At 38.3% G+C, this 20,091-nt stretch overlaps 1 protein-coding gene across 2 annotated transcripts in view; it reads left to right on the plus strand.

The window, feature by feature from the left end:
* The window catches only part of cntn3a.1 (contactin 3a, tandem duplicate 1), a 96,578-nt gene that overhangs the window by 57,228 nt on the left and 19,259 nt on the right, over positions 1–20,091 (plus strand). Inside the window, exons 10-13 of one of the 2 annotated variants that reach the window (XM_035946682.2) lie at positions 5,096–5,225; positions 7,912–8,062; positions 14,550–14,677; positions 19,413–19,588. In XM_035946682.2, the coding sequence (XP_035802575.2) occupies positions 5,096–5,225; positions 7,912–8,062; positions 14,550–14,677; positions 19,413–19,588 (585 nt within the window). Of the gene's footprint in view, positions 1–5,092; positions 5,226–7,911; positions 8,063–14,549; positions 14,678–19,412; positions 19,589–20,091 lie in introns of both variants that reach the window. The other variant, XM_023266948.3, reaches the window with a different exon arrangement.

Raw genomic sequence — 20,091 nt, forward strand, 5'->3', positions numbered from 1 at the left:
TGTAGTGTGGCACCAACCCATGCACTTACACAGCTCTCGTTCATCTCTTTCAACCCTCTGGGCCCTTGCACTGTGTAACCTAAAAAGGATCATCTATCATCTATTCAAAGTCACTGTGGCTCCTCTCTCTTTCTGCTGCTCTCTCTCTGTCTTTATCGTGCCTTTTTCCCTTGAACACACATGTGAGCGCCCAGTCAAAGCCAAAAACCCACGGACTTGTTGTGTTCCACTTGGAAACTGCTGAATCCGTTCACGCCCAGGACCCCCTCTGGCGTCGGCTTTAGCGCCAGGTCAGCCGTGTGTCCATCTTGTGACTGTGCCTCAGAAGGACGGTCCTCAGCAGTGTCACTGACTGATGTTAAGGGACAGTCCTTGTCTTTTCAAGTGGCAGTGCTGTAATGATTCCAGACGACAGACAGACTGGCGGCAGGACCCTCTGGACTACTTTGTCAGTGACATTAAAAGGTCCAGCTACACTCAATGGAAAGATCAAGGGCAAGAACAATGAGTACTGCCACACTTAAATTGACATAACTATAAAAAGGGAGCAGAAAGCAGTGCCAAACCTTGTAAAGGTCAAAAAGAAGCACCGGGAAGGGAGAGGAACTTTTTTTGCAGGTGTTGTTGTTGCATTCTGTGCAGACATTTTTGAAGTTGCATGTATTTATCCAATATTTTTTATTCTCTATTTGCCTCCTAGCTCTCTGCGATACAAAACAGCCTGCACACCGCAGCTTATTCCTGACTATTTCCACAGAGATTGGATTTCAACCATCATTTGATAATGTCTCGGTGCTATGTTAAGCAGAGGGGGGTTAGATCTAGTCACTGTGGGCCTATTAAGACCAGAGAAAATTAACAGTGTTTCAATTATCAACCCCCCCAAGGACAGAAAAAGTGTGGCTAAAGCTTGAATTAAATCAGGCCATTCATCAGAATGAACACACTTGGCATCGTAGTACTTAAAACGTTCATAAATAGACCTAATTACCCACTGCAAAGCAATTTTCGTCCTGCATTCTCATATTTTCACATAGCATGTAGACTGTTTATAAGATTTCCCTCATAAAAAGGTCTTACATGAGGAAATAAAAGATTAGCAGTTAAAGCAAAACATCATCCACAGAGTATGAGGTCAACAAAAAGTCTAAATTAAGATAAATGCACCAAATTCTGCTCCAACATATTAAAGGCACCATGGAGTGAAAAGAAAGCTCCGTTAGTACCTGAGAGGCAATAGAATATTTATAGCACAGTGACCTCTTTTTATTACTGTATCTAATCCATTCATGAATCATAGATAACAACAGAACAATGGGAGAAACATGTAATAAACCACACACTCTGAGGACATTCTAGAGTGCTAAGAAAAGAAACGGAAAATCCCAAAGTTAAAAATTAATACTAGTACGTTTGCTTAGTGGTTTGTTGTTGTTGTTTTGCTTTTTTTCCCTGCAGGGAAGCGTTACTGTACATTTATACATATATCTGCATACTGCCTCATGTAAAGCAGAGATTAATGCCAGATTAGCGAAAGGATCACCATCCAGTGAGTTCTTTCAAACAGTATCTTATGGATCAGAAAGTCTCATGTGAATCAGTAACCTGGTGACTGTTTGGTCCAAGGTTCTGAGGTTTTGCCTAGGGAAAATATATAATTGAGGGACTTTTGAAGTCCATGGGATATATCTTGCATACATTTTCATGAAAAGTGAAAAAAAAAAAAAACTAATGTTTTTTATGTTCATTATGATCATGTCTTTACAAATTCCATCATTATTTGTTATGGAAACAATCAGTTATTTAAAAAAATGACTGGATATCGCTAAAATGTCAACTATGTTACAAAAAAAATCCCACAATTATATATTGACCCATCCAGAATGATTTGAAAATGATCCATAATTATGGAAAATTAGTCCAGAATGACATGAAATTTGTCTTAAATGACTCAAAAATTATCCCGACACAAAAATGATCCAAAATGACGAGAAACGATCCAAGCTGACATAAGAATAGTTGAAAATTACTCAAAAATTGTCCAAAATGGCTCAAAAATTGTTCAGAACTCAACCCAATTATTTGTCCCTTGTAGGGCGATTTGTTATGCAGCAGCACACAAGCATTCACTGAAAATTAAAATAATCCAGAATGACGAGACATGAGCCAAGATGACATGAAACTGGTTGAAAATGACAAGAAAATTGTCAAGAATGACTCAAAAATTGTCCAGGTCATTATATGATTGAGGGACTTTTGAAGTCCATGGGATATATCTTCCATACATTTTTATTAAAAATAAAAAACTAGTGTTTTTTAGGTTCATTATGATCATGTCAAATTCCATAATTAGTTATTATGGAAACAATCAGTTATTAATTAAAAATGACTGAATATCAGTAAAATGTCGACTAAATAATCATCCAAATTTAATAACAACCATCTTCTAATTAGCTAAACAATAATAAAATGAGCTGATTCAAAAATTGTTTTGATTGTGTTCTTTTTATTAAGTTGAGATACTCATGACAGATATTTTTGTTTTGACAGTATATCAAATTTTATATGGAAAACAACAAATTGTATCTGATATAGATATAAGATATCCCTTTCAACTAAGTTACTCATTACAAAAACACCTCTCCAGGAAGTGTGTTAATTCCAGATCACATGACCTGCTCCACATGATGTCATTTCCTCCTGAAGAAAAGACTGGCCAGACTCCAAGGCTTTCTGAGTTACTTAATATAAAGTAGTCAACAGGTTTACTACAATATCTTTAGAAATAATTTTCAATTTCAATTGTACTCAACTGTATATATAATATTTAGAAGAATCTTCTGTAAAAATGCCATGTGGTGTTTGGTTATAAGCAACCGTGTTGATTTTAGGCCTGAAAACAGCAAAAATGTCAACTATGTTATAAAAAGTGCCACAATTATATATTGAACAGAGGCTGATCGGACTAATCTTGTAGCTCCACTAATCAATATGTTTTATAAAAACAGTGGATCAATAGAGGAGTAGTAGGAGTAGTTATGAAACCACTGTATGCTACTGCAGACAGACACAGATAGAAACTAATTTTCTCAAAAAAGATGGTGCATACTGGACCTGCGTGGGAGGAAACATGGCTGTTTGCTGCATGGAGCTGAACAATTAATTGATTTCAAATTGAAAATTGTAAAAAAAATCCAATTAGCAAATCGCAGAGGCTGCAATTTACGATGCACGAGGTGTAGCTATTAAATAATGAGACTAATCCTGCAATTTAGTTTGATTTAATTTGAACAGATTGCAACTTTCAGCAGTTGTTTATGCTCATGTATTGATCAGCGTGGTTCATGCATGCAAGCTGCAGGTTCAACTGATATCGGCCCAGTTTCATTATTTAATAACCACACCTCGTACAATTTGCAGCGATCCAGGGTCTAAACTGTCATGTCAGTGGTTTTACAAATTCATGCTTTTAATGGTGTCTCATGTGGTAGTACTCATTCACATGTTTTAAATATATTACACAGTGAATATTGAGCTGACTATAAAAAAAAACTCTGCCAAATTGAATATCTGTCAGAAAAACTGCAATTAGATATGGATAGATGTTTTCCTCACATCATTCAGCCCTGCTGCACAAGTAGGAGGTTGTTTGCTAACATGCCAGAAATAACAGGTTTATATGACAATAATGTTAAATTTTATTAAAGTTATGTTTCTGGAGTGTTTTTATGCCATTTTTTATAGCAGCAGTGGAGAGAGCAGGGAAATATAGGGGAATGATATGCAGCAAATGGTCCCCAGTCAGGGATCAAACCAGGGACTTGTTGCTCCAGGCATCATTGCTCTTGTGGTATGTGGTTTAACTGCTCGACCCCCGACTGTAATGCAGTTTTTAACAGTTTTTTCATCACATATTGATAAACCAAAGGCCAGAAGCATATACCACACAACAGAAGTGGTCCTGATAGGAAAATAAGCCTCGGATTATACTGATGCAACCATTTCATCACCTTTAAATTCTCTAAAACTGTTTAGTGTTTGTTGTCAGGCTACTACAACAATGTCATTTTAGAGCAAGAGTGAAAAACTCATCTTAGTTCAGAGGCCAAATTCAGCCCAGTTTGATCTCCAGTGGGCCGGACCAGTAAAATCAGAGCATGATAACCTATAAATAATGACAACTCCTAATGTTTCCTTTGTTGCAGTGCAAAAAAGTACATTCTGAAAATGTTCACATTTAAGGAATTACGTTTTAACAAAACATTATGAACAACCTGAAATTTCTTAAGAAATATAAATTCAATTTCTACATCATTATTTATCATTTATACATTACAACTTCCAGATCACAGAGTGTCTACAAAGGAACAAAACATTTAGTCACAGCTATCTGGAACTGAACAATACAGTATTTTAGTTTATGATCAAAATGACAAAAGTCAGACAAAAAAAGACAAAAAATAACAAAACTAAGCAAAAATTACAAAATGAGACACAAAATTACAAAAACGAGACACAAAACAACAAAAAATGAGACAAACGACAAGAAACAAAGCAAAAAATAAACAAAAAATTAGACAAAAAGCTTTCAGAGACAAAAAAATGGACAAACGACAAAAAAGTAGACAACACAAACGAGACAAAAAAAACCCACAAAACGACACAAACAACATGCAAAACATCAAATATAGAAAAGCACAAAATGCTAAAAATAAGACAAAAAACACAAGCGAGACAGAAAGGAAACATAAAACGACAAAAACGAGAAATAAACCACAAAAACATGAGACAAACAACAAAAATCAGAGAGATGACAACAAAAACAAGACAAAATATTATAAAAATGAGACACAAAATGACAAAAGAACAATGAACAATCTCGTATTTTACTTTATGTTCAAAACAACTTGTCATGGTCTAGAAATTATTTTAAATTTATAGTTTTACAGTTAATGTCTTCTCTGTAATTTTTACACTATGAGGGCCGGATTGGACCCTCTGGTGGGCCAGATCTGGCCCGTCTGCCGCATGTTTGATATCCCTGTTTTAGAGCCATGGGATTTTAAACAGCTGCATTTCTGTGTGTCTTCAGCAGGACAGAGTTCAGCTGAACAACGGCATTCTGACAATCAGCAGCTTGAATCTGGCCGACATCGGCATGTACCAGTGTGTGGCAGAGAACAAACACGGCCGGATCTTCACCAACGCCGAGTTACGAGTTATAGGTAAGACAGCATCTTTAGGACTCCGTTGGTTTCACTAATTACACTTAGAGTTACATTTAAGTCCATATTTCTGAGTCCCACAGTCATGTTGGGGAGAACATTTGGTAAACGTGGATCACCAGAAAGAATCTACAGATACATTTTTCCCAAATTCTCTACTGCCATTGCTGTTTTTATTTACTTGTGCATAAGCAATATTTAGCTAAATGACTACACAGAGATCCCTATACTCTTTGTTAAGAAGACCAATTAAAACCCACATGCAAAATATCTCGCAGTGGCCCTAGCTGTGCTCACATAGTCAACTGACTGCATTTGATGCTTATTCCTCAGTTAAAGTGATTGGGTTTCTTGGGGAAAATCATCTGAGTTACATGTTGACATTGTTTAAATAAATATAATAATCTGATCCCTGCAGTAGGATTGGTTCGGTATTAACATGAAATCCTACCTTTTCTTGTGCATTTACTCATTATATCCTGCTATAATCCATAAAATGAACCTGTCAGTTACCTGACTTCTGCTAAATATCAATTATTAGCTTTAAGATAGTTTCTAGTTTTTCTTTATATTCACTAAAACTTGTCATCGTGGTGCATTTTTCCAGAATGACGCCATAAAAGCTCCAGTGAAGTTCCTTTACAACAAGTGTCTGAGTCTTCTGTGATGGAAATGATTTTCATTTTCTAGTTAGTAACTATAGAAGTATCATGAACATTGATGGCAGGCTTCATGTTGAAGTTCCTAGAAGGTTAATTTAAAATGCAGCACATAGAGTTCCAGTAACAGGTATTTTAATAAGGATTTCCAGGAGATCAGAGTGCTTACAGGTCAGTCAGAAAAGCAGTTACGGATAACAAGAAAATCTAATATGTAGCTGTCAGTGCAAGAAGAGTTGTGAACTGATTCTGTATGTTGCTAAGTATATTTAGGCTTTAGCTTTTTCCATAGCTTTAGAAGTGAAGGACAGATATTTTCCTTTTAAATTGTATTAGGGTTATTTTATATAAGCATGTACTGAAAGAAAAATGTTTTATTTCCTCATATAAGTACTCAAAGCACTTTGCTGTGGCAGTTTGACACAGCGTCATTAGCAAAAACAAAGTTCCATTTTTCAGTCAAAGCCACTTGACTTAATAACGGGGCAGAATGCAATGCTTTGTGTTTAGAAACATATATAACTGTGATTGGCAGCCCGAATTACAGCAACTGCCTGTATGCAGAGTGAACCTGCAGAGCCCCTGGGAGGGTTTTAAATGACTTCACTGTAGGTGTGCAGGTCGAAAACCACCCTATTACTGTAGGAGTGAAAAATTGGTGCATGAGTATTTGGCCACTACTGCACTATTTGTCAAGGTTTGTGCATCTGCTTCCAATGACAACCTGAGTAATGGGATTTGTCTGATAAACTGCAATCAAAACATCTGAATTTTAAATTCTCATCTTAATAGCTTCACCAGAATATGGATGTTTAAAACCCTGAATTAGTGCAGGAAAAGAGCATTTCTAATAAACTTGATTAGCCAAATCTTATAAATCTATTACAGCTGGGCTGCAAGTAACCATGATTTTCATAATAAATTAAACAGACTGTTATTTTTATTCTAAATCAATGGATAGTTTTCAGTTTTCAGGTCTGAAAATTGTGAAAAATGCAGAGCTCAATTTGCGGTGACATTAAGCTTGTAAATCTTCTGGAACTCAGAAAAGGGTTGGAATGTTTTTCTACAGCCAGTTAATCAACTCAAATTCATCATCACTTATAAGAAAAATGTGATGAATGAACGTTAATAGATGGATTTGGTTGCTATTCAAGTATTGATTGCAAGGACGTGTTAATTTTCATCCTTCTATGTGCCATCGTGATCATAACTGGGTTTTTATATTCATCAAATACACATCTCAGGTAAATAATACGACAGGAATTTCTCATTTAGTTTGTGTGTTCTGTTTAAACAGACAGATTTAATTGAAAAGCACAGATCTAGTTTATATAAATTCTTCTCATGTGTTAAGGCAAGACGAGTGAGACAAATACCTGTTGTGTTGTCAGAGATAACGCCAACATTTCACACACAGTGTCAAGGCGTAATTATGAGCTGCAGTGTGCGGCTACGTATGTATCGTCCTGTGTATTGTTGTGTACGCACCGGCATACATTGGCAGGTGCTCGGCCGTGTCACTGGCGCCAGGCTGTGCATTCACTTTGAAGAGCTTTCTGCTGAGTCGGTGCGCATACAAAGCAGCTCCAGACGACGGCGCCTTAGTAATTAAAGCCTAAAGGAGCAGCAACAAAGCCTCCCTCTCGTTTTACATTTCTGCTCCACAGCCCCGTGGCTTTATTCTTAATGCACCGGTGTCCTTCGAGGGAAAAATTCACGGAATTGGGGAGACTACCTCCCTTTTCAAATAAAATATCTTCTTTAAAATGTTGTCTGCATTTATGGGTGCATTAGTCTGCCTCTACATGTGTGCAAACAAGTGCACAGTATGTGTGCAGAAAGGAAAAGGATGTGAGAGCTGACCTGCCTAATGGATGGAGTGACCTGAACGTTTTAGGAAGCTCCTCCGCCGCAGCTCTGTCTCCTTTTCCCTGTCAGTAAATGAAACCTCTGTTTTCTCTTCCTCTCCTGTCTCCCTCCTGATATCCACAACCCTTCTTCTTTCCGCTCTCCTCCTCCTTCAGCCATCGCCCCAGACTTCTCCCAGAACTTGCTGAAGCCCCAAACTTTGGCCCGACAGGGTGGCGACGTTCTAATCGAATGCAAGCCCAGGATGTCTCCTCGGGGCGTGATTTCATGGAGAAAGGGGAAGGAAGCCCTGAGAGAGAGCCACAGGTAGCAGCTTTCTTTGTGTCGAACTGTAAATGCATCGTGTGTGCAGCCGTGTTTTTTTTCTTTTTGTTCTTTAGTTTGTGTGGCTTACTTGCACAATAGTATTTCACTGACTTGTTATTTTATTTTTCCCTACTTGATATTCATGGTGACAAACAGCACAGAGCAGAATCACAGTGTGACACAATACAATTTGAATTGCATAACACGTTCTGCACTCCACCACTTTCCCCCGTTTTTTGCTATCTACATTTCTTCCCTGAACTCCATTGTACTTTGCTTTCTTCTGGCTGTGCTCAGAGCCGGTTTCTGCACTGTTTACTTAAGGTAATTGGGCGTTCCTAGACTGCGGCAGTCGGATCGATGCACTGATCCATCAGCTCATTAGCAACATGTAAGGCCTGGAGGGTCATTAGAGCACAAGTCAGACGACGATCCAGACTAGCATTGAGACATGGGAGAAGCAGATGAAATCCCCGAACGGACTGATCAATGGATGGCTGCTGAACATACATTCTTTCGGGATAGTGGCGGTGACACCAGGGGAACCAACTAGACACCTTGTTTTATTAGAAATCAGGTTAAGTACAGATCAATGCAATACCTCTGTGTGCTGGAGAGGAGATGGAAAAAGGAAAAACATGTTAATGAGACAAGAAAAAAACTATTCTCCCCCCTGAAGACATAATGCTGGTCAAGGTAGCAGCAGGATGTATAGTCAGCGACTGAGCCGGAGTTCTGCTGTTTGCTCTAATGTTGCAGCAAACAGGGAAATGTTCAAATATGGTGCAAAGCAGCACAAGGTCTTCGTATGATTTACCATTTTTGGAATTAAAATGAAAAAAATCATTCAGCTACCCCTTCACCTGCATAATAAGGCAGTGGCAGAAAATATATACTTCACAAATGCCACAAATATTGTCGTCAGTATTCTGATATCTGCTGTTATCTGCAAGTTTTCATAAATTGCTTTGCTTGTTTTTTAGAAACTCTTCATTTTCAACATTGCAACAAAAAAGGAAATGTGCAAATATGAAACAAAGCAGCATCATTTTTGGATTTGAAATGTAAAAATGCGTTCAAATACCCACTCATCTGCATGAATAGGGAGTGACAGAAAATCAAAACTTCTCCAGAAATTTCATCATCTAGTGATATTTGCTCTGTATTTAAACTTTTCAAAAGTTGTTCTCCTTCTTCATTTTTTTTGGAAACTGTTCATTTTCAACATTGCAGCAAACAAAGAAATGTGTAAATATGGTGAAAAGCAATACAAGGCCTTCTTATGATTGCCCATTTTTGGAACTGAAATGTAAAAATGTGATAAAACACCCTGCGTCTGCATCAGTAGGCAGTGGCTGAAAATCTATATGTCTTCAGAAACGTCATCATTTAGTGATATTTGCTCTGTTTGCAAAGTTTTCACAAGTTGCTCTCCTTCTTTTTTTGGAGATCTGTTAATTTTCAGGTGTGCTGTCATAATCTCTCAACGCACACTGCTGTCTATACAAATCACTCATCTGTATTTCGAGCAGGAATGTAAGCAGCAGGAGGCAAAGCACACCTGCCGGTACATGCAGGGATGTAGTGGGGGTTCACATTTCTCATTTGATATGGGATTAATTGTTCAACTGGCTCAGCAGCTTTTCCACATCCAAACCTCTGGGATATCCATCCTCATCACAGCCGGGGTGCTGCGGGTTCAGTCACCTTCCCCCCTGCCAGACAGACGGCATGTTGGAGGGAAACTAAAGGTGCGATCTGATTGTTAATGCCAACGCCGGGACATCTTGGCCGCGGGAGGAAGATGTTTTATACGAGCGACAGAATCAGCACCGAGATTATGTGCTGCAGACGCATGCTAAATGTTGGGCCCAGCTTGCAGATTTATCATCCTCTTAAGTATTGAAAGGAAAAATGCATCCATGCTGCAATGTGCAATATCAATCGTGCCTATAAAGGCGAGATTTCCCATTGGAGACTTAACATTACAGCCTTGCCCTGAAGTGGGTGAGCTGCATACAAGATGTTAGGTTTTGACATTATTGCAACATCTCTCGCAAGCCTGTTCCCCTTCTTCCTGGCTCGTTAGCATTTACTTTCCCTCCATATCGAAATGGGGCTGTTACCAATGCTATTACAGCGGTGGCACAACACTAATCCATCCCACTGGCTCAACCAGAGTGCCCACAATTCCTTCTAATCTTCCAAGGATAATGTTTTCAAGGATCTTGCAGTAGGAGAAAACAAATCAACTAAAGAACAAGGCAGGATCTGATTAGTTAATGAAATCATGCAGGGGGACGATACCTACATCAGCTCATATCCCAGGCACGTATAGCAAGATGGCCTCATAACAGGGTTGCCATGCACTTACGCGGGCATCTATGAGGTTAACGATAAAGTGCTTACCCTAATTTAATTCCACCGCTGACCACCGCCAGCAATTGCAAAACGGATGTAGGAAACAGCTCTCAGAAATATTACCTATAGATTGAACTGCTGTGGTTAACATTGCAACGCTAAACGATACGCTTTATTGTGCAAAATGAATCAGTTTATAATCAGAGAGAGCTTTAGAAAGGTGCAACCCCAAAACTGCCAGCCAATGAAATGGGCGGTACTTGAGAATACTGCAAGTTCCCGGTAATATACTGACTTAATTATGCAATCATTCTTAAGTGGCTAAAATAATGTTTTTCATTTACAGCCTCTTGGTTTTTGTTACGCCTCAGAGAGAACGGCTTTCAGATTACAGCCGACAGCTTCCTTTACCAGCAGCCAGTAAGGTTCAGGGTAAAGTGCCTGTTTACTACATCGCACTTATCAAGCTTTTATGTACGCCACAAATTCCACCAAAACCTTAATTGCTCTGGGGCAACCTTTCAGAAGAAGAGGGAACAAAGAGGAAGTGTTGCAAACAGATAATGCTCCTCACGTCTTTATCTCGCACCGTTCCTTTGCAGCTTTCGCCGAGGAGGAAGCCTGACATAGGCTACTGCACAGTTTAATGGCGAGTCTTATCCCTGTGACATCTCATATCCATAACTCTTTGTTATAGCCCATTACAAAGGAAGCCCTCAGTTCAGTTAGGAGAATATACCCCTGGCTCTGTGGGGAATGGGCACTGGAGAAAAGGGGGCTAATGCATTTTTAATTCTCCTCAGCCTTTAAAGCCATACAGGTCATTTTTGATCATTTTAGGAGGTTCATGCTGCCTTGAAGGGATCTTTTAGAGAGTGGTGTTCAAGTTCTTCTTTCAATCCAGTTATGCTTGAATCACTGGCTCTACCCCCGTTACGATCTGCAGTTTAGAAGGTGCGGTGGAAGCTTCTGGTGAGCATTTGCAGGCATTTATCGACGGGGTAATTAATTTCAAAGGATACAAATGGGGTCAGGGAATTGCTGAAAGGCAACATCAGAAATTGTTGGAATATAATATGATCAAATTGTCATGACCTTTCTGAGTGAAGAAATTAACTGTAGAGACATTTTCCACTGTAGCTTGCCTTCGTAAAAGAGACGGAACTGCAGCATTTTCTGCTTTGTAACCATCAGAAATGTCGATAACACATTTCTCCTACAAGCGCTGAATATTTATTCAGTCTCGAAGTTTCTTTCTTTGACAAATGACTCGTCGATACAGTAATCCCAGCACATGGCAATGATGGTGAACGTCCTCCTTTTTGTCAGTTAAACCGCAGCATCACAATCCAGCAACGGTTTCATGTCGTGAAATATTAATTGCCGCTCATGAGGCCTTAATGGTTTTTGCGTGTTTGTAATAACTTTGATAACGCCAGGCCAAATTAATTATTAGTTCAACGAGCAGCGACTGTCTTGTTAGCACAGGGGAATTCATTTTTAACCATGTGTTTTTTTTTTATTGATCTCTGTGGGGAATTTTTGGTGTAGACAGCGTTGCTTAAGGACATCTCAGCAGGGCAGATTATCTGCTCCAGTGTAACAGCCGAGTCTGTCCTCAGTTATTTTTACTGTCTATAGGAAGTACAACACATATTCAGTGAGGGAGACTGACTTTGAATTGGTTTGTTTTTGTTCATGTTTGTGTTTCCAGGCCATTATTTACTATAATTTGTATCTATTTTTATTCTAAAAGAGCTGCTTTGTGTTGTCTGTTGTGGACACTGAGTTTGTATCAACACCACAAAATGTGGCTTTACATGACTTAATGTTTTGTAATTTGATTGCATTTGGGCTTTTCTTCTTTCAGTTGCAGCTCATTCAGGTTGACAGGCAAAAAATACCACAGAAAATACAGCTAGATTATGAATAATTAGAGCTTGTTACTTACATTTAAAATATATTTATTTCAGATTATTGGCTTTGACAAAAAAACAAAGAAGGCAAATATTGAAGCACGGGAAAGCATTTTTTAATGAAGTGAAACGGGGGAAAACTTGTGTCATGCTGGCTTTTTAGGGATGTGATGACTTACCTCCAGTACCTAAAGAGATTAAAGGATGTGTTTTCAAAACCACTACGAATGCCCAGATAACAGCAAAGACAAAAAAAAGGATCAGATTTGAACCATAGGTATTAAATTGGAATAATTTTGACATATTCAGCCAGAGCTACTACCGGTGAAGTTCGATAATGTTTTGATGAAAAATGGCTTCAAAATGAATCGTCCTTTGGCACGATCTAGACGCTGAATAAATCCTGTTAGCTTTTAACCCGAGCATTCAGTGCAGCATGTGGCAGGTTTGTCATCACGGTGAAGGAATGCTTTTCTGGCATCCAGGTAAATGGAATTAATCAAACCGTTTATTTTTGTCATTGTGCAGCTTCAATCACCTGCAACCCTCGTCATTCATTTTGCTTTTATTAAGTGCTTGTCTCAGGCATTTTTGAATCTCACCAAACAAGTTTCCCACTTAAATGTTGTCTCCTTTTATCCTCCATCCTTGACTGTGATGGAAATATACTAAAAAAAAAAAAACAAAAAAATGTAGCAAGATGAATGTCATTATGCATATTTACTTACAAGTTATTTGTTCTCATCTTTTCTTCACACTCTATTCAAGGCCTTGTTGACGCTGGAATGCTTTTAAGGACTCGTTCTCCTTTGAAGGTTTTCAGTGCTCCTGGAGTGAGCAGCAACATTACTGAGTTGTTTGTTTGTTTGTTTTTTCAACTTGGAAATATTTCTGGAATGGCCGACAACATAGTTCACGATTTGTAGTCGTGGATAGTTAGTTTGTTTGCAAATGATGATGCTGATTGTTTCAGTTAAATAAGAGCGATGGATGGACGGATGGATGGATGGATGGATGGATGGATGGATGGAATGATGGATGGATGGATGGATGGCTAGATAGATGGATAGATAGATAGATAGATAGATGGTTGGTCGGCCAGATAGATAGATGGATAAACGGATGGATGGATGATGGATGGATGGATGATGGATGGATGGACGGACGGACGGATGGACAGATAGATAGACAGATGGATAGATGGATAGATGGATGGTTGATGGATGGATGGATAGACAGATAGACGGACAGATGGACAGACAGACAGATTCTTTGTTTATTCATCCCCTTGGTGAAATTCAAGGTATTCAGTTGCTCACACATGTTAGCTGGTCAAAGAAATAGATATAAGATGCCAAAAAAGTTGGTATTTACCAAAAAAAAGGTGCAAAAATTGTTGGTATTTACAATAAAACTGATTATTAGAAAAGTACAAAAAGGTCCATTACTCAAAGATGAATTAAACTGAATTATAAATGAGAGCAATATGTGAAAAATGAATAAAGATCTTTCATATTTGGGTTTGAATCACTCAAGTACTGTATCTTGTTGAGTCGTGTGGTTGAAGTGTGGTATCATGTCTTTCTGTAAAATGATGTCTGTCTGGTTTCATGAGAATCTTAGTAATTTAGACCTGCTGATGCGATCTGTCATCGAAGTTCATCATCCTTTTATCACCGTGCAACCAGCAGGATGTTATTTGCTTCTCTGCTGGTGAAATTTTATTGATATATGCAAGACTCAGATCAAATAAATCCCAAAGCAAGTTGGGTTGGATCATAGTAGTAGTAGTTTTTCCATTTCAAAACATTTTTTCCAGCTTTTAAATTACCACTTTCAACTCTATTAACCATCATTCTGCTGTATTTCCTCCCTTTATTCTTTGTATGTTTAGGATGAAGCACCCTCAGTATCATATCATGTCTTAAAGTCTAACTCAGCGTTGCTCCACCTTGATATCCTCATGCACTCAAAATTGATACTTTCCTCCCATGAAGTGATCTTGTGCTGCTCTTCTCTACTCAGTGGTGACAGATCAAACTGTGACTCTTCACACTCAACTCCTACTTATGTCACGTTGAAGTCGCTTAAAATTGACTCCAGTCTGAAGTAAAAATGTTTTATTGCACTGAACTTAGTATTTTTCTGCACTGTGGATATATAGTTTAAAAAGTCAGTGATATAAAGTCTTCTTTTTATACCTCCTACAGAGTTATGGTGCTGGATAATGGAAGCCTACGGATTTCCAATGTCACTAAATTGGATGCTGGACTCTACACTTGTGTGGCCAGAAACCAGTTTGGAGTAGCGAGCAGCGCTGGCAGCCTTTTGGTTAAAGGTAAGATGTAATATTTTCTTGACTTGGCCTTAAATATCAGCTTTTATTGGTTCATTGGGGTAAATGGCAGCTAGATATTGCTCGTTTATTATGTATTACATCCTCATCAGATGCTACCCGGCAACAATTGCTCTTACACAACGCAAGTTCGTAAAAATCATTTTATTCCCACTCGCCGTGCGTCCACACTCGCCTTTTTCCTGTCAGATGGATACATGGGTTATACATTCACACCATTTGGCCAATCAGATGAAGCCTCAGCAAGCTGTCAGCTAATTTCACATTAATTAGGCGATAGAGAGGTTAGCGAACAGGAAGGCTAAGTGGCAATAAAAATGTCATAAAATCTTGGTTGTCTTTGGTGAGTTTCAAAGAATGCAGGGAGAATTTGTTCAATAAAAGCATGTTTGAAAAAAATAATTACTTTTTCCCCCCCTTTTTTTGTTTGTTTCCTTTATTTTGCAGGGACAGCGCACAATTAAAATTAATTGTACCAGAGTTAGCATGCTGCTAATTTGCATCTGTTGTCCCTGGACAGGTGGAGAAAGGGAGAACAACCACAAAGCAATAAATACAGCACATAAAAGCAACACAATACTGGAAAGTCCATCAATATGAGATGATGAATAAAATCAGTAAAAACAATAAATAAAATCGATTAAAAGGTAATCATTGGTGGTGGCAGAGACAGAGCTTCCTGAGTCTCTAATGTTTGTGGAGACTGAATTCTGCTTTTTTACAGCTTTAAGTGAGAGAGCAGATTGACTAAAATGTGTCTTTCTGAACAGCGGTACCCAATGCCCTCTAGTAGATGCTCTGATTCTGCCTGCACTTATTCACTTTGCATATTCAGTGTATGGAGTCCATGTCAGCAAAAAGACATACCGTAGAGCTAATATGCATAATTTAATATTTGCGTATTTACTGGAAATCACATCATTGCAATATTTAACAACATTACTGCATACTACAGTTTTTCTACTTTTTAAAGAAATAGGCAAATAATATGGTAGTAGACATGTAGTAATTGCTTAAGTGAAAAATGGACTGGCAAACACGTTTATATATATAATAGAACTGGAGGGGATATTGGTTAATTACAGTTAATGAGGTGTCAGGCTATAGTAGAGGTGTGCTTCTGTGAGCTGTGATCATTCTGCATATCGTTCAGGCCTAGTATCATACAATAATAATCCATATATTAAGACAGTATCGTATAAATGATATCAAAACCATCCCTAATATGCAAAAAAATAAAGATGTCTTTGCTTTTCCCCATGTAGAAGTGCAATTAGTGGTTGTTTTTGTGCATCAGTCATCCTGCAGTGTCATTGCAATATTAAACAGCGTTACTTCATACTATAGATTTTCTGTTTTTTAAAGAAATAGGCAGATAATGTAGTAATAATTGCTTCAGTGAGGAATGGACTGGCAAATAATTTTAATGCAGCTGTGCCTGATCCTATCTGTCTACTAAGACCAGTCGGTATAAGGAAGGGCTTTGGCTACTTATAAATGCAAATTTTCATATTTTTAAAAATAAATCAATAAATATTAATAATAAAATCTGTATTAGAACTGTAGGGTATATTAGTTAAATACAGTTAATGAGGTGTCAGGTTATAGTAGAGGTGTACTTCTGTGAGCTGTGATCGTTCTCCATATCATTCAGGTCAAGTATCATACAATAATAATCCATATATCAAAACCATCCCTAATATGCAAAACAGTAAAGATGTGTTTGCTTTTCCTCATATAGAAATGCAATTAGTGGTTGTTTTTGTGCGTCAGTCGTCCTGCAGCTTTAAACTAACACATCTTGCAGTCTGCACAATACCTGTGAGCAATAACTGACCAGTGTTGCATTTAAAAACAACACTGACCATCATTTGATGACCAAACAGCACAGCAGCTTCTCCTTACCTGACAGATATACAGTCCAATTAGTTGACAGACAGTGGCCAGTGGGGGGGAGGCAAAGCTCGTTCTCTTCATGCGCTGCAATGTTTAATTCATACCTTTTTTTTTTTTTTTTTTGCGCGGTGGCTCATAGCCACGCTCAGTTTGTTTAACATTTCAATCCATTTAAATCACACACTTCTGCAGTGCAAGGATTTTTCTAGGTCTTTCTAAAGAGCAGAGTCAACAACATTGCTCTATTAAAATGCCTTTTGTTGATTCCTCTTCACAAGTTTTTTGAATTGCAAATTGGCTCGCATGGAAGACCAATTTCGCCTTCTTTTTTTTCCTTCACAGCCTCTTTACATGAAGGAATTGCTTCGATACCGTGTGTTTAGAAAATTATATTAAAATTATATACTATGATAATAACATTCTGTTTTAGATCTTGAAAAGTAGAAGGTGAAGTTTACAGAATAAGGTTTTACATGCTAATCATATATTCCAAAAAATATTATGTATTCTGACTTAAATCTAGCCGCTGCTATATGTTCCCAGCTAATGCCTACAGGTCATTGAATCAGTAATATAACCTCTGTAAAGGGAACATTATTCACAGTTAGAGCTGTTCATAAGGGCTGCAACTAATTCATATATATATGCCAATGATTTCTGTAATTTGAAAGGTTGTTTTTCTAATAACCAATTAATTATTTAGTCTATAAATTCCCAGAAAATGTTGAAAATAACTTCAAATGTTTTTTTTTTAAGAAACAGTTTATATATCTCTCTAAATTATTCATTTTGTAATGAACCAAGCAAAAGCTCCAGTTCCTCGCATTTAATAAATAGGAAACTGTCAATTGACATCAATTCACTGAATCTTGCCTTAGTAAAAACCCTGTAATGAATAAATACACAATGTATTATGACAATGTGAAAACAATGTGACAGTTTGTATTTATCCAAACTGCAGCTCATTATGGAGCTCTATAATGAGTTTCAGCTCATTGTTGAGGCAAAAATGTTGTAATAATCACTGCACATCACCTGCCCAGCACCAAATAAACAGACAGTCAGCGATCAGTTTGTGAAGATAGTGAAGCATTTAGCAGTTATTGGTCCAGATATATCCTCGAGGAGACCAAAAAAGAGCTGAAAGAGAATAAAGCAGGGCACAAATACTGCTCTAAATGAATGATAATGTTGGTCTGCAGCTGCTAAGTGTTTAAACAAGCATCTGAAAATGAAAGTAAATAATGATCAGAGATTTCTGTCCTCCTGTCAATTTAATTGCAGTAAACTGTATTTCACTTGGCTTCCAGTTGCTATATCCTTCCTAAGATTTCACCAAGAATTGATGTCGGACGTTCCTGTTCTTCCTAGGAAAGGTTTTTTCAACGTACCAGAACCTCATGTCTGCTGTTTATATATATTGGATGAGAATTGCCATTCACAGAGCATAGTGTGGGGAACGAGGGAACCAATTTGTGAATTTTCTTCCAGTCATAACAGGAAATGAGCGTGACAGGTTTGCAATCGGAAGCAGCTAAAGTTTCGCTCCCTCTCATTTTGCATCTGTTGCCAAACTTTGCTGAGACTCACCTGGAATGCACCGCCATGACCAGTCGGATCTCCTCAGGGGGTGCGAGATAAACAAGCTGGCTTGTTTTGACAGAGCTGAATATAGACCTTTACTCCCCCTGACATGCTGCATTGGTTTGCCTGTCCATTAGATGCTTATGACATGCATGCATAATTCACAGTGGACCGGCGTACGGGGCCTGTGCTGAATTTTCTATACCGCACTGCTGTTGAATGAGACGCCCTGCCGAGACAACCAAAGATTATGTTGATGTGCACCACACTGAGGATAAAATAGAATTGCTTTTTGTCTCACACAAACAGAGCCAAATTACAGACTCGGAACTGACCTGCCATAATGGTGCCAGAGTTTTTCTCTTTGTTTATTTTACTTCCTGATATGTAAGACCGCGCTCCTATTTATGAACCTCAAAGAAAGAGATGTAATATGAGATCACTGTCTGACTCAGAGGTAATTTGTCTTGTTTGGTCAGCATCTCGGATAGGATTTGATTTGTTTTTGACTGTGGCATGTTTTGCAATTATTTGTTCAAGTTCCTGGAACATAAAGAAATAGCAAAAAGTTAGTTCAAGCTGCACACAAGACAGTCTGGAGGAGAGTACAGAGCTTCAGAAATTTATTAGACCACCACCCAGTGTAAGACTTTCTCAGTGGAAGAACCACGTCCAAGTGCTCTTTTCTTACTCACTAAACTCAAGTACCGTGGACGACTCAAGTAGTTGACGTTTCCTGCTGCAACCTTCTATTGACGTTTTGACCTTTTTGCGAGCTTTGACCAATCCGAGAACATGAAGCACATCATCGGCATCGTCAGCGTAACCGATGGAGGGAAAACCACCCTCATCCAACCGACTGATCAAGACTGAACAAATCTGAGATTTATTGAATTCAAAAATAGATCACACAAAAGTTTCATCCAAAGCAAGTCTCTGGGAACAGCTAGAAACTATTTGGAACTCAGTAACAAAAGAGGCTGTCAAAAAGCACATAAAAACAACGCCAGCAAGAATGCAAGCTGTTACCAGGGCCAAAGGAGGTCATACAAATATTGTATGCTGTTGTTCCAGTTTATTGGCCTAATAAATAGCAAAGAAATTTTTTGTTTGAAACAAGTTTTTTGACAGATTTCTAAAGTGTTTTCTCATTTTTATGACAGGTTGCTCAGCAGTATATCAGCTCTGTAACAGTATTCTCTATCTAGATCTCTAAACCGGTGCTTTCTGTTTCCAGAGGCGACTGTGATCACCAGTCCAGCCGGTCACCTGGACGTGACTGTGGGCGAAAGCATCGTGCTGCCATGTCAGGTATCACACGACCCGACGCTGGACCTTAAGTTCACCTGGTTCTTCAACGAGCAGCTCATCCACTTTGGAAGCCACGGGGCCTATTTTGAAAAAGTTGGCGGGGTGAGTGCACCTTGGTATCTTTGCATCCTCTGTTAAAAATAAGACACGATGTAAATATAAGATGTGGCCAAGAGGGCTGTACTACGAAGCAACTCTGACAGAGGCGAGCTTTATTTGTGTAAGTCGGCTCAGCCTCAGTCAGAGTTAACAGGTATCATGAACTTTCTTTGTTAACTTCGGCATTCTGCTTCAAACTCTGTGTTCATTCACACTTAAGGAAGCGTTAAACATGTCATTCGACGCTTCTTCTGCACAAAATTAAACAATTGTGTGTTACCTGCTTCAGTCAGATTGTTTAGAGAGCTGAGAAGAAAATAAAAATTTATGATGGTAAAAAGCGCTGCTACTGCAAATGATGCATTAGCAGTGGCTTAATTTATTTAAACATATTGTGTTGAAGTGCATTCCTGGCTAACACTGTCCCATAATGCAGGATATCACTTTCATTTTTGGCCTTTTTAAAGTGAAATAAATATCATTAATTGAATATTCTCTGTAATGAA

This window comes from Amphiprion ocellaris, chromosome 8 (genome assembly GCF_022539595.1).
Source record: "Amphiprion ocellaris isolate individual 3 ecotype Okinawa chromosome 8, ASM2253959v1, whole genome shotgun sequence".
In the NCBI taxonomy this organism is placed as follows: domain Eukaryota; kingdom Metazoa; phylum Chordata; class Actinopteri; family Pomacentridae; genus Amphiprion; species Amphiprion ocellaris.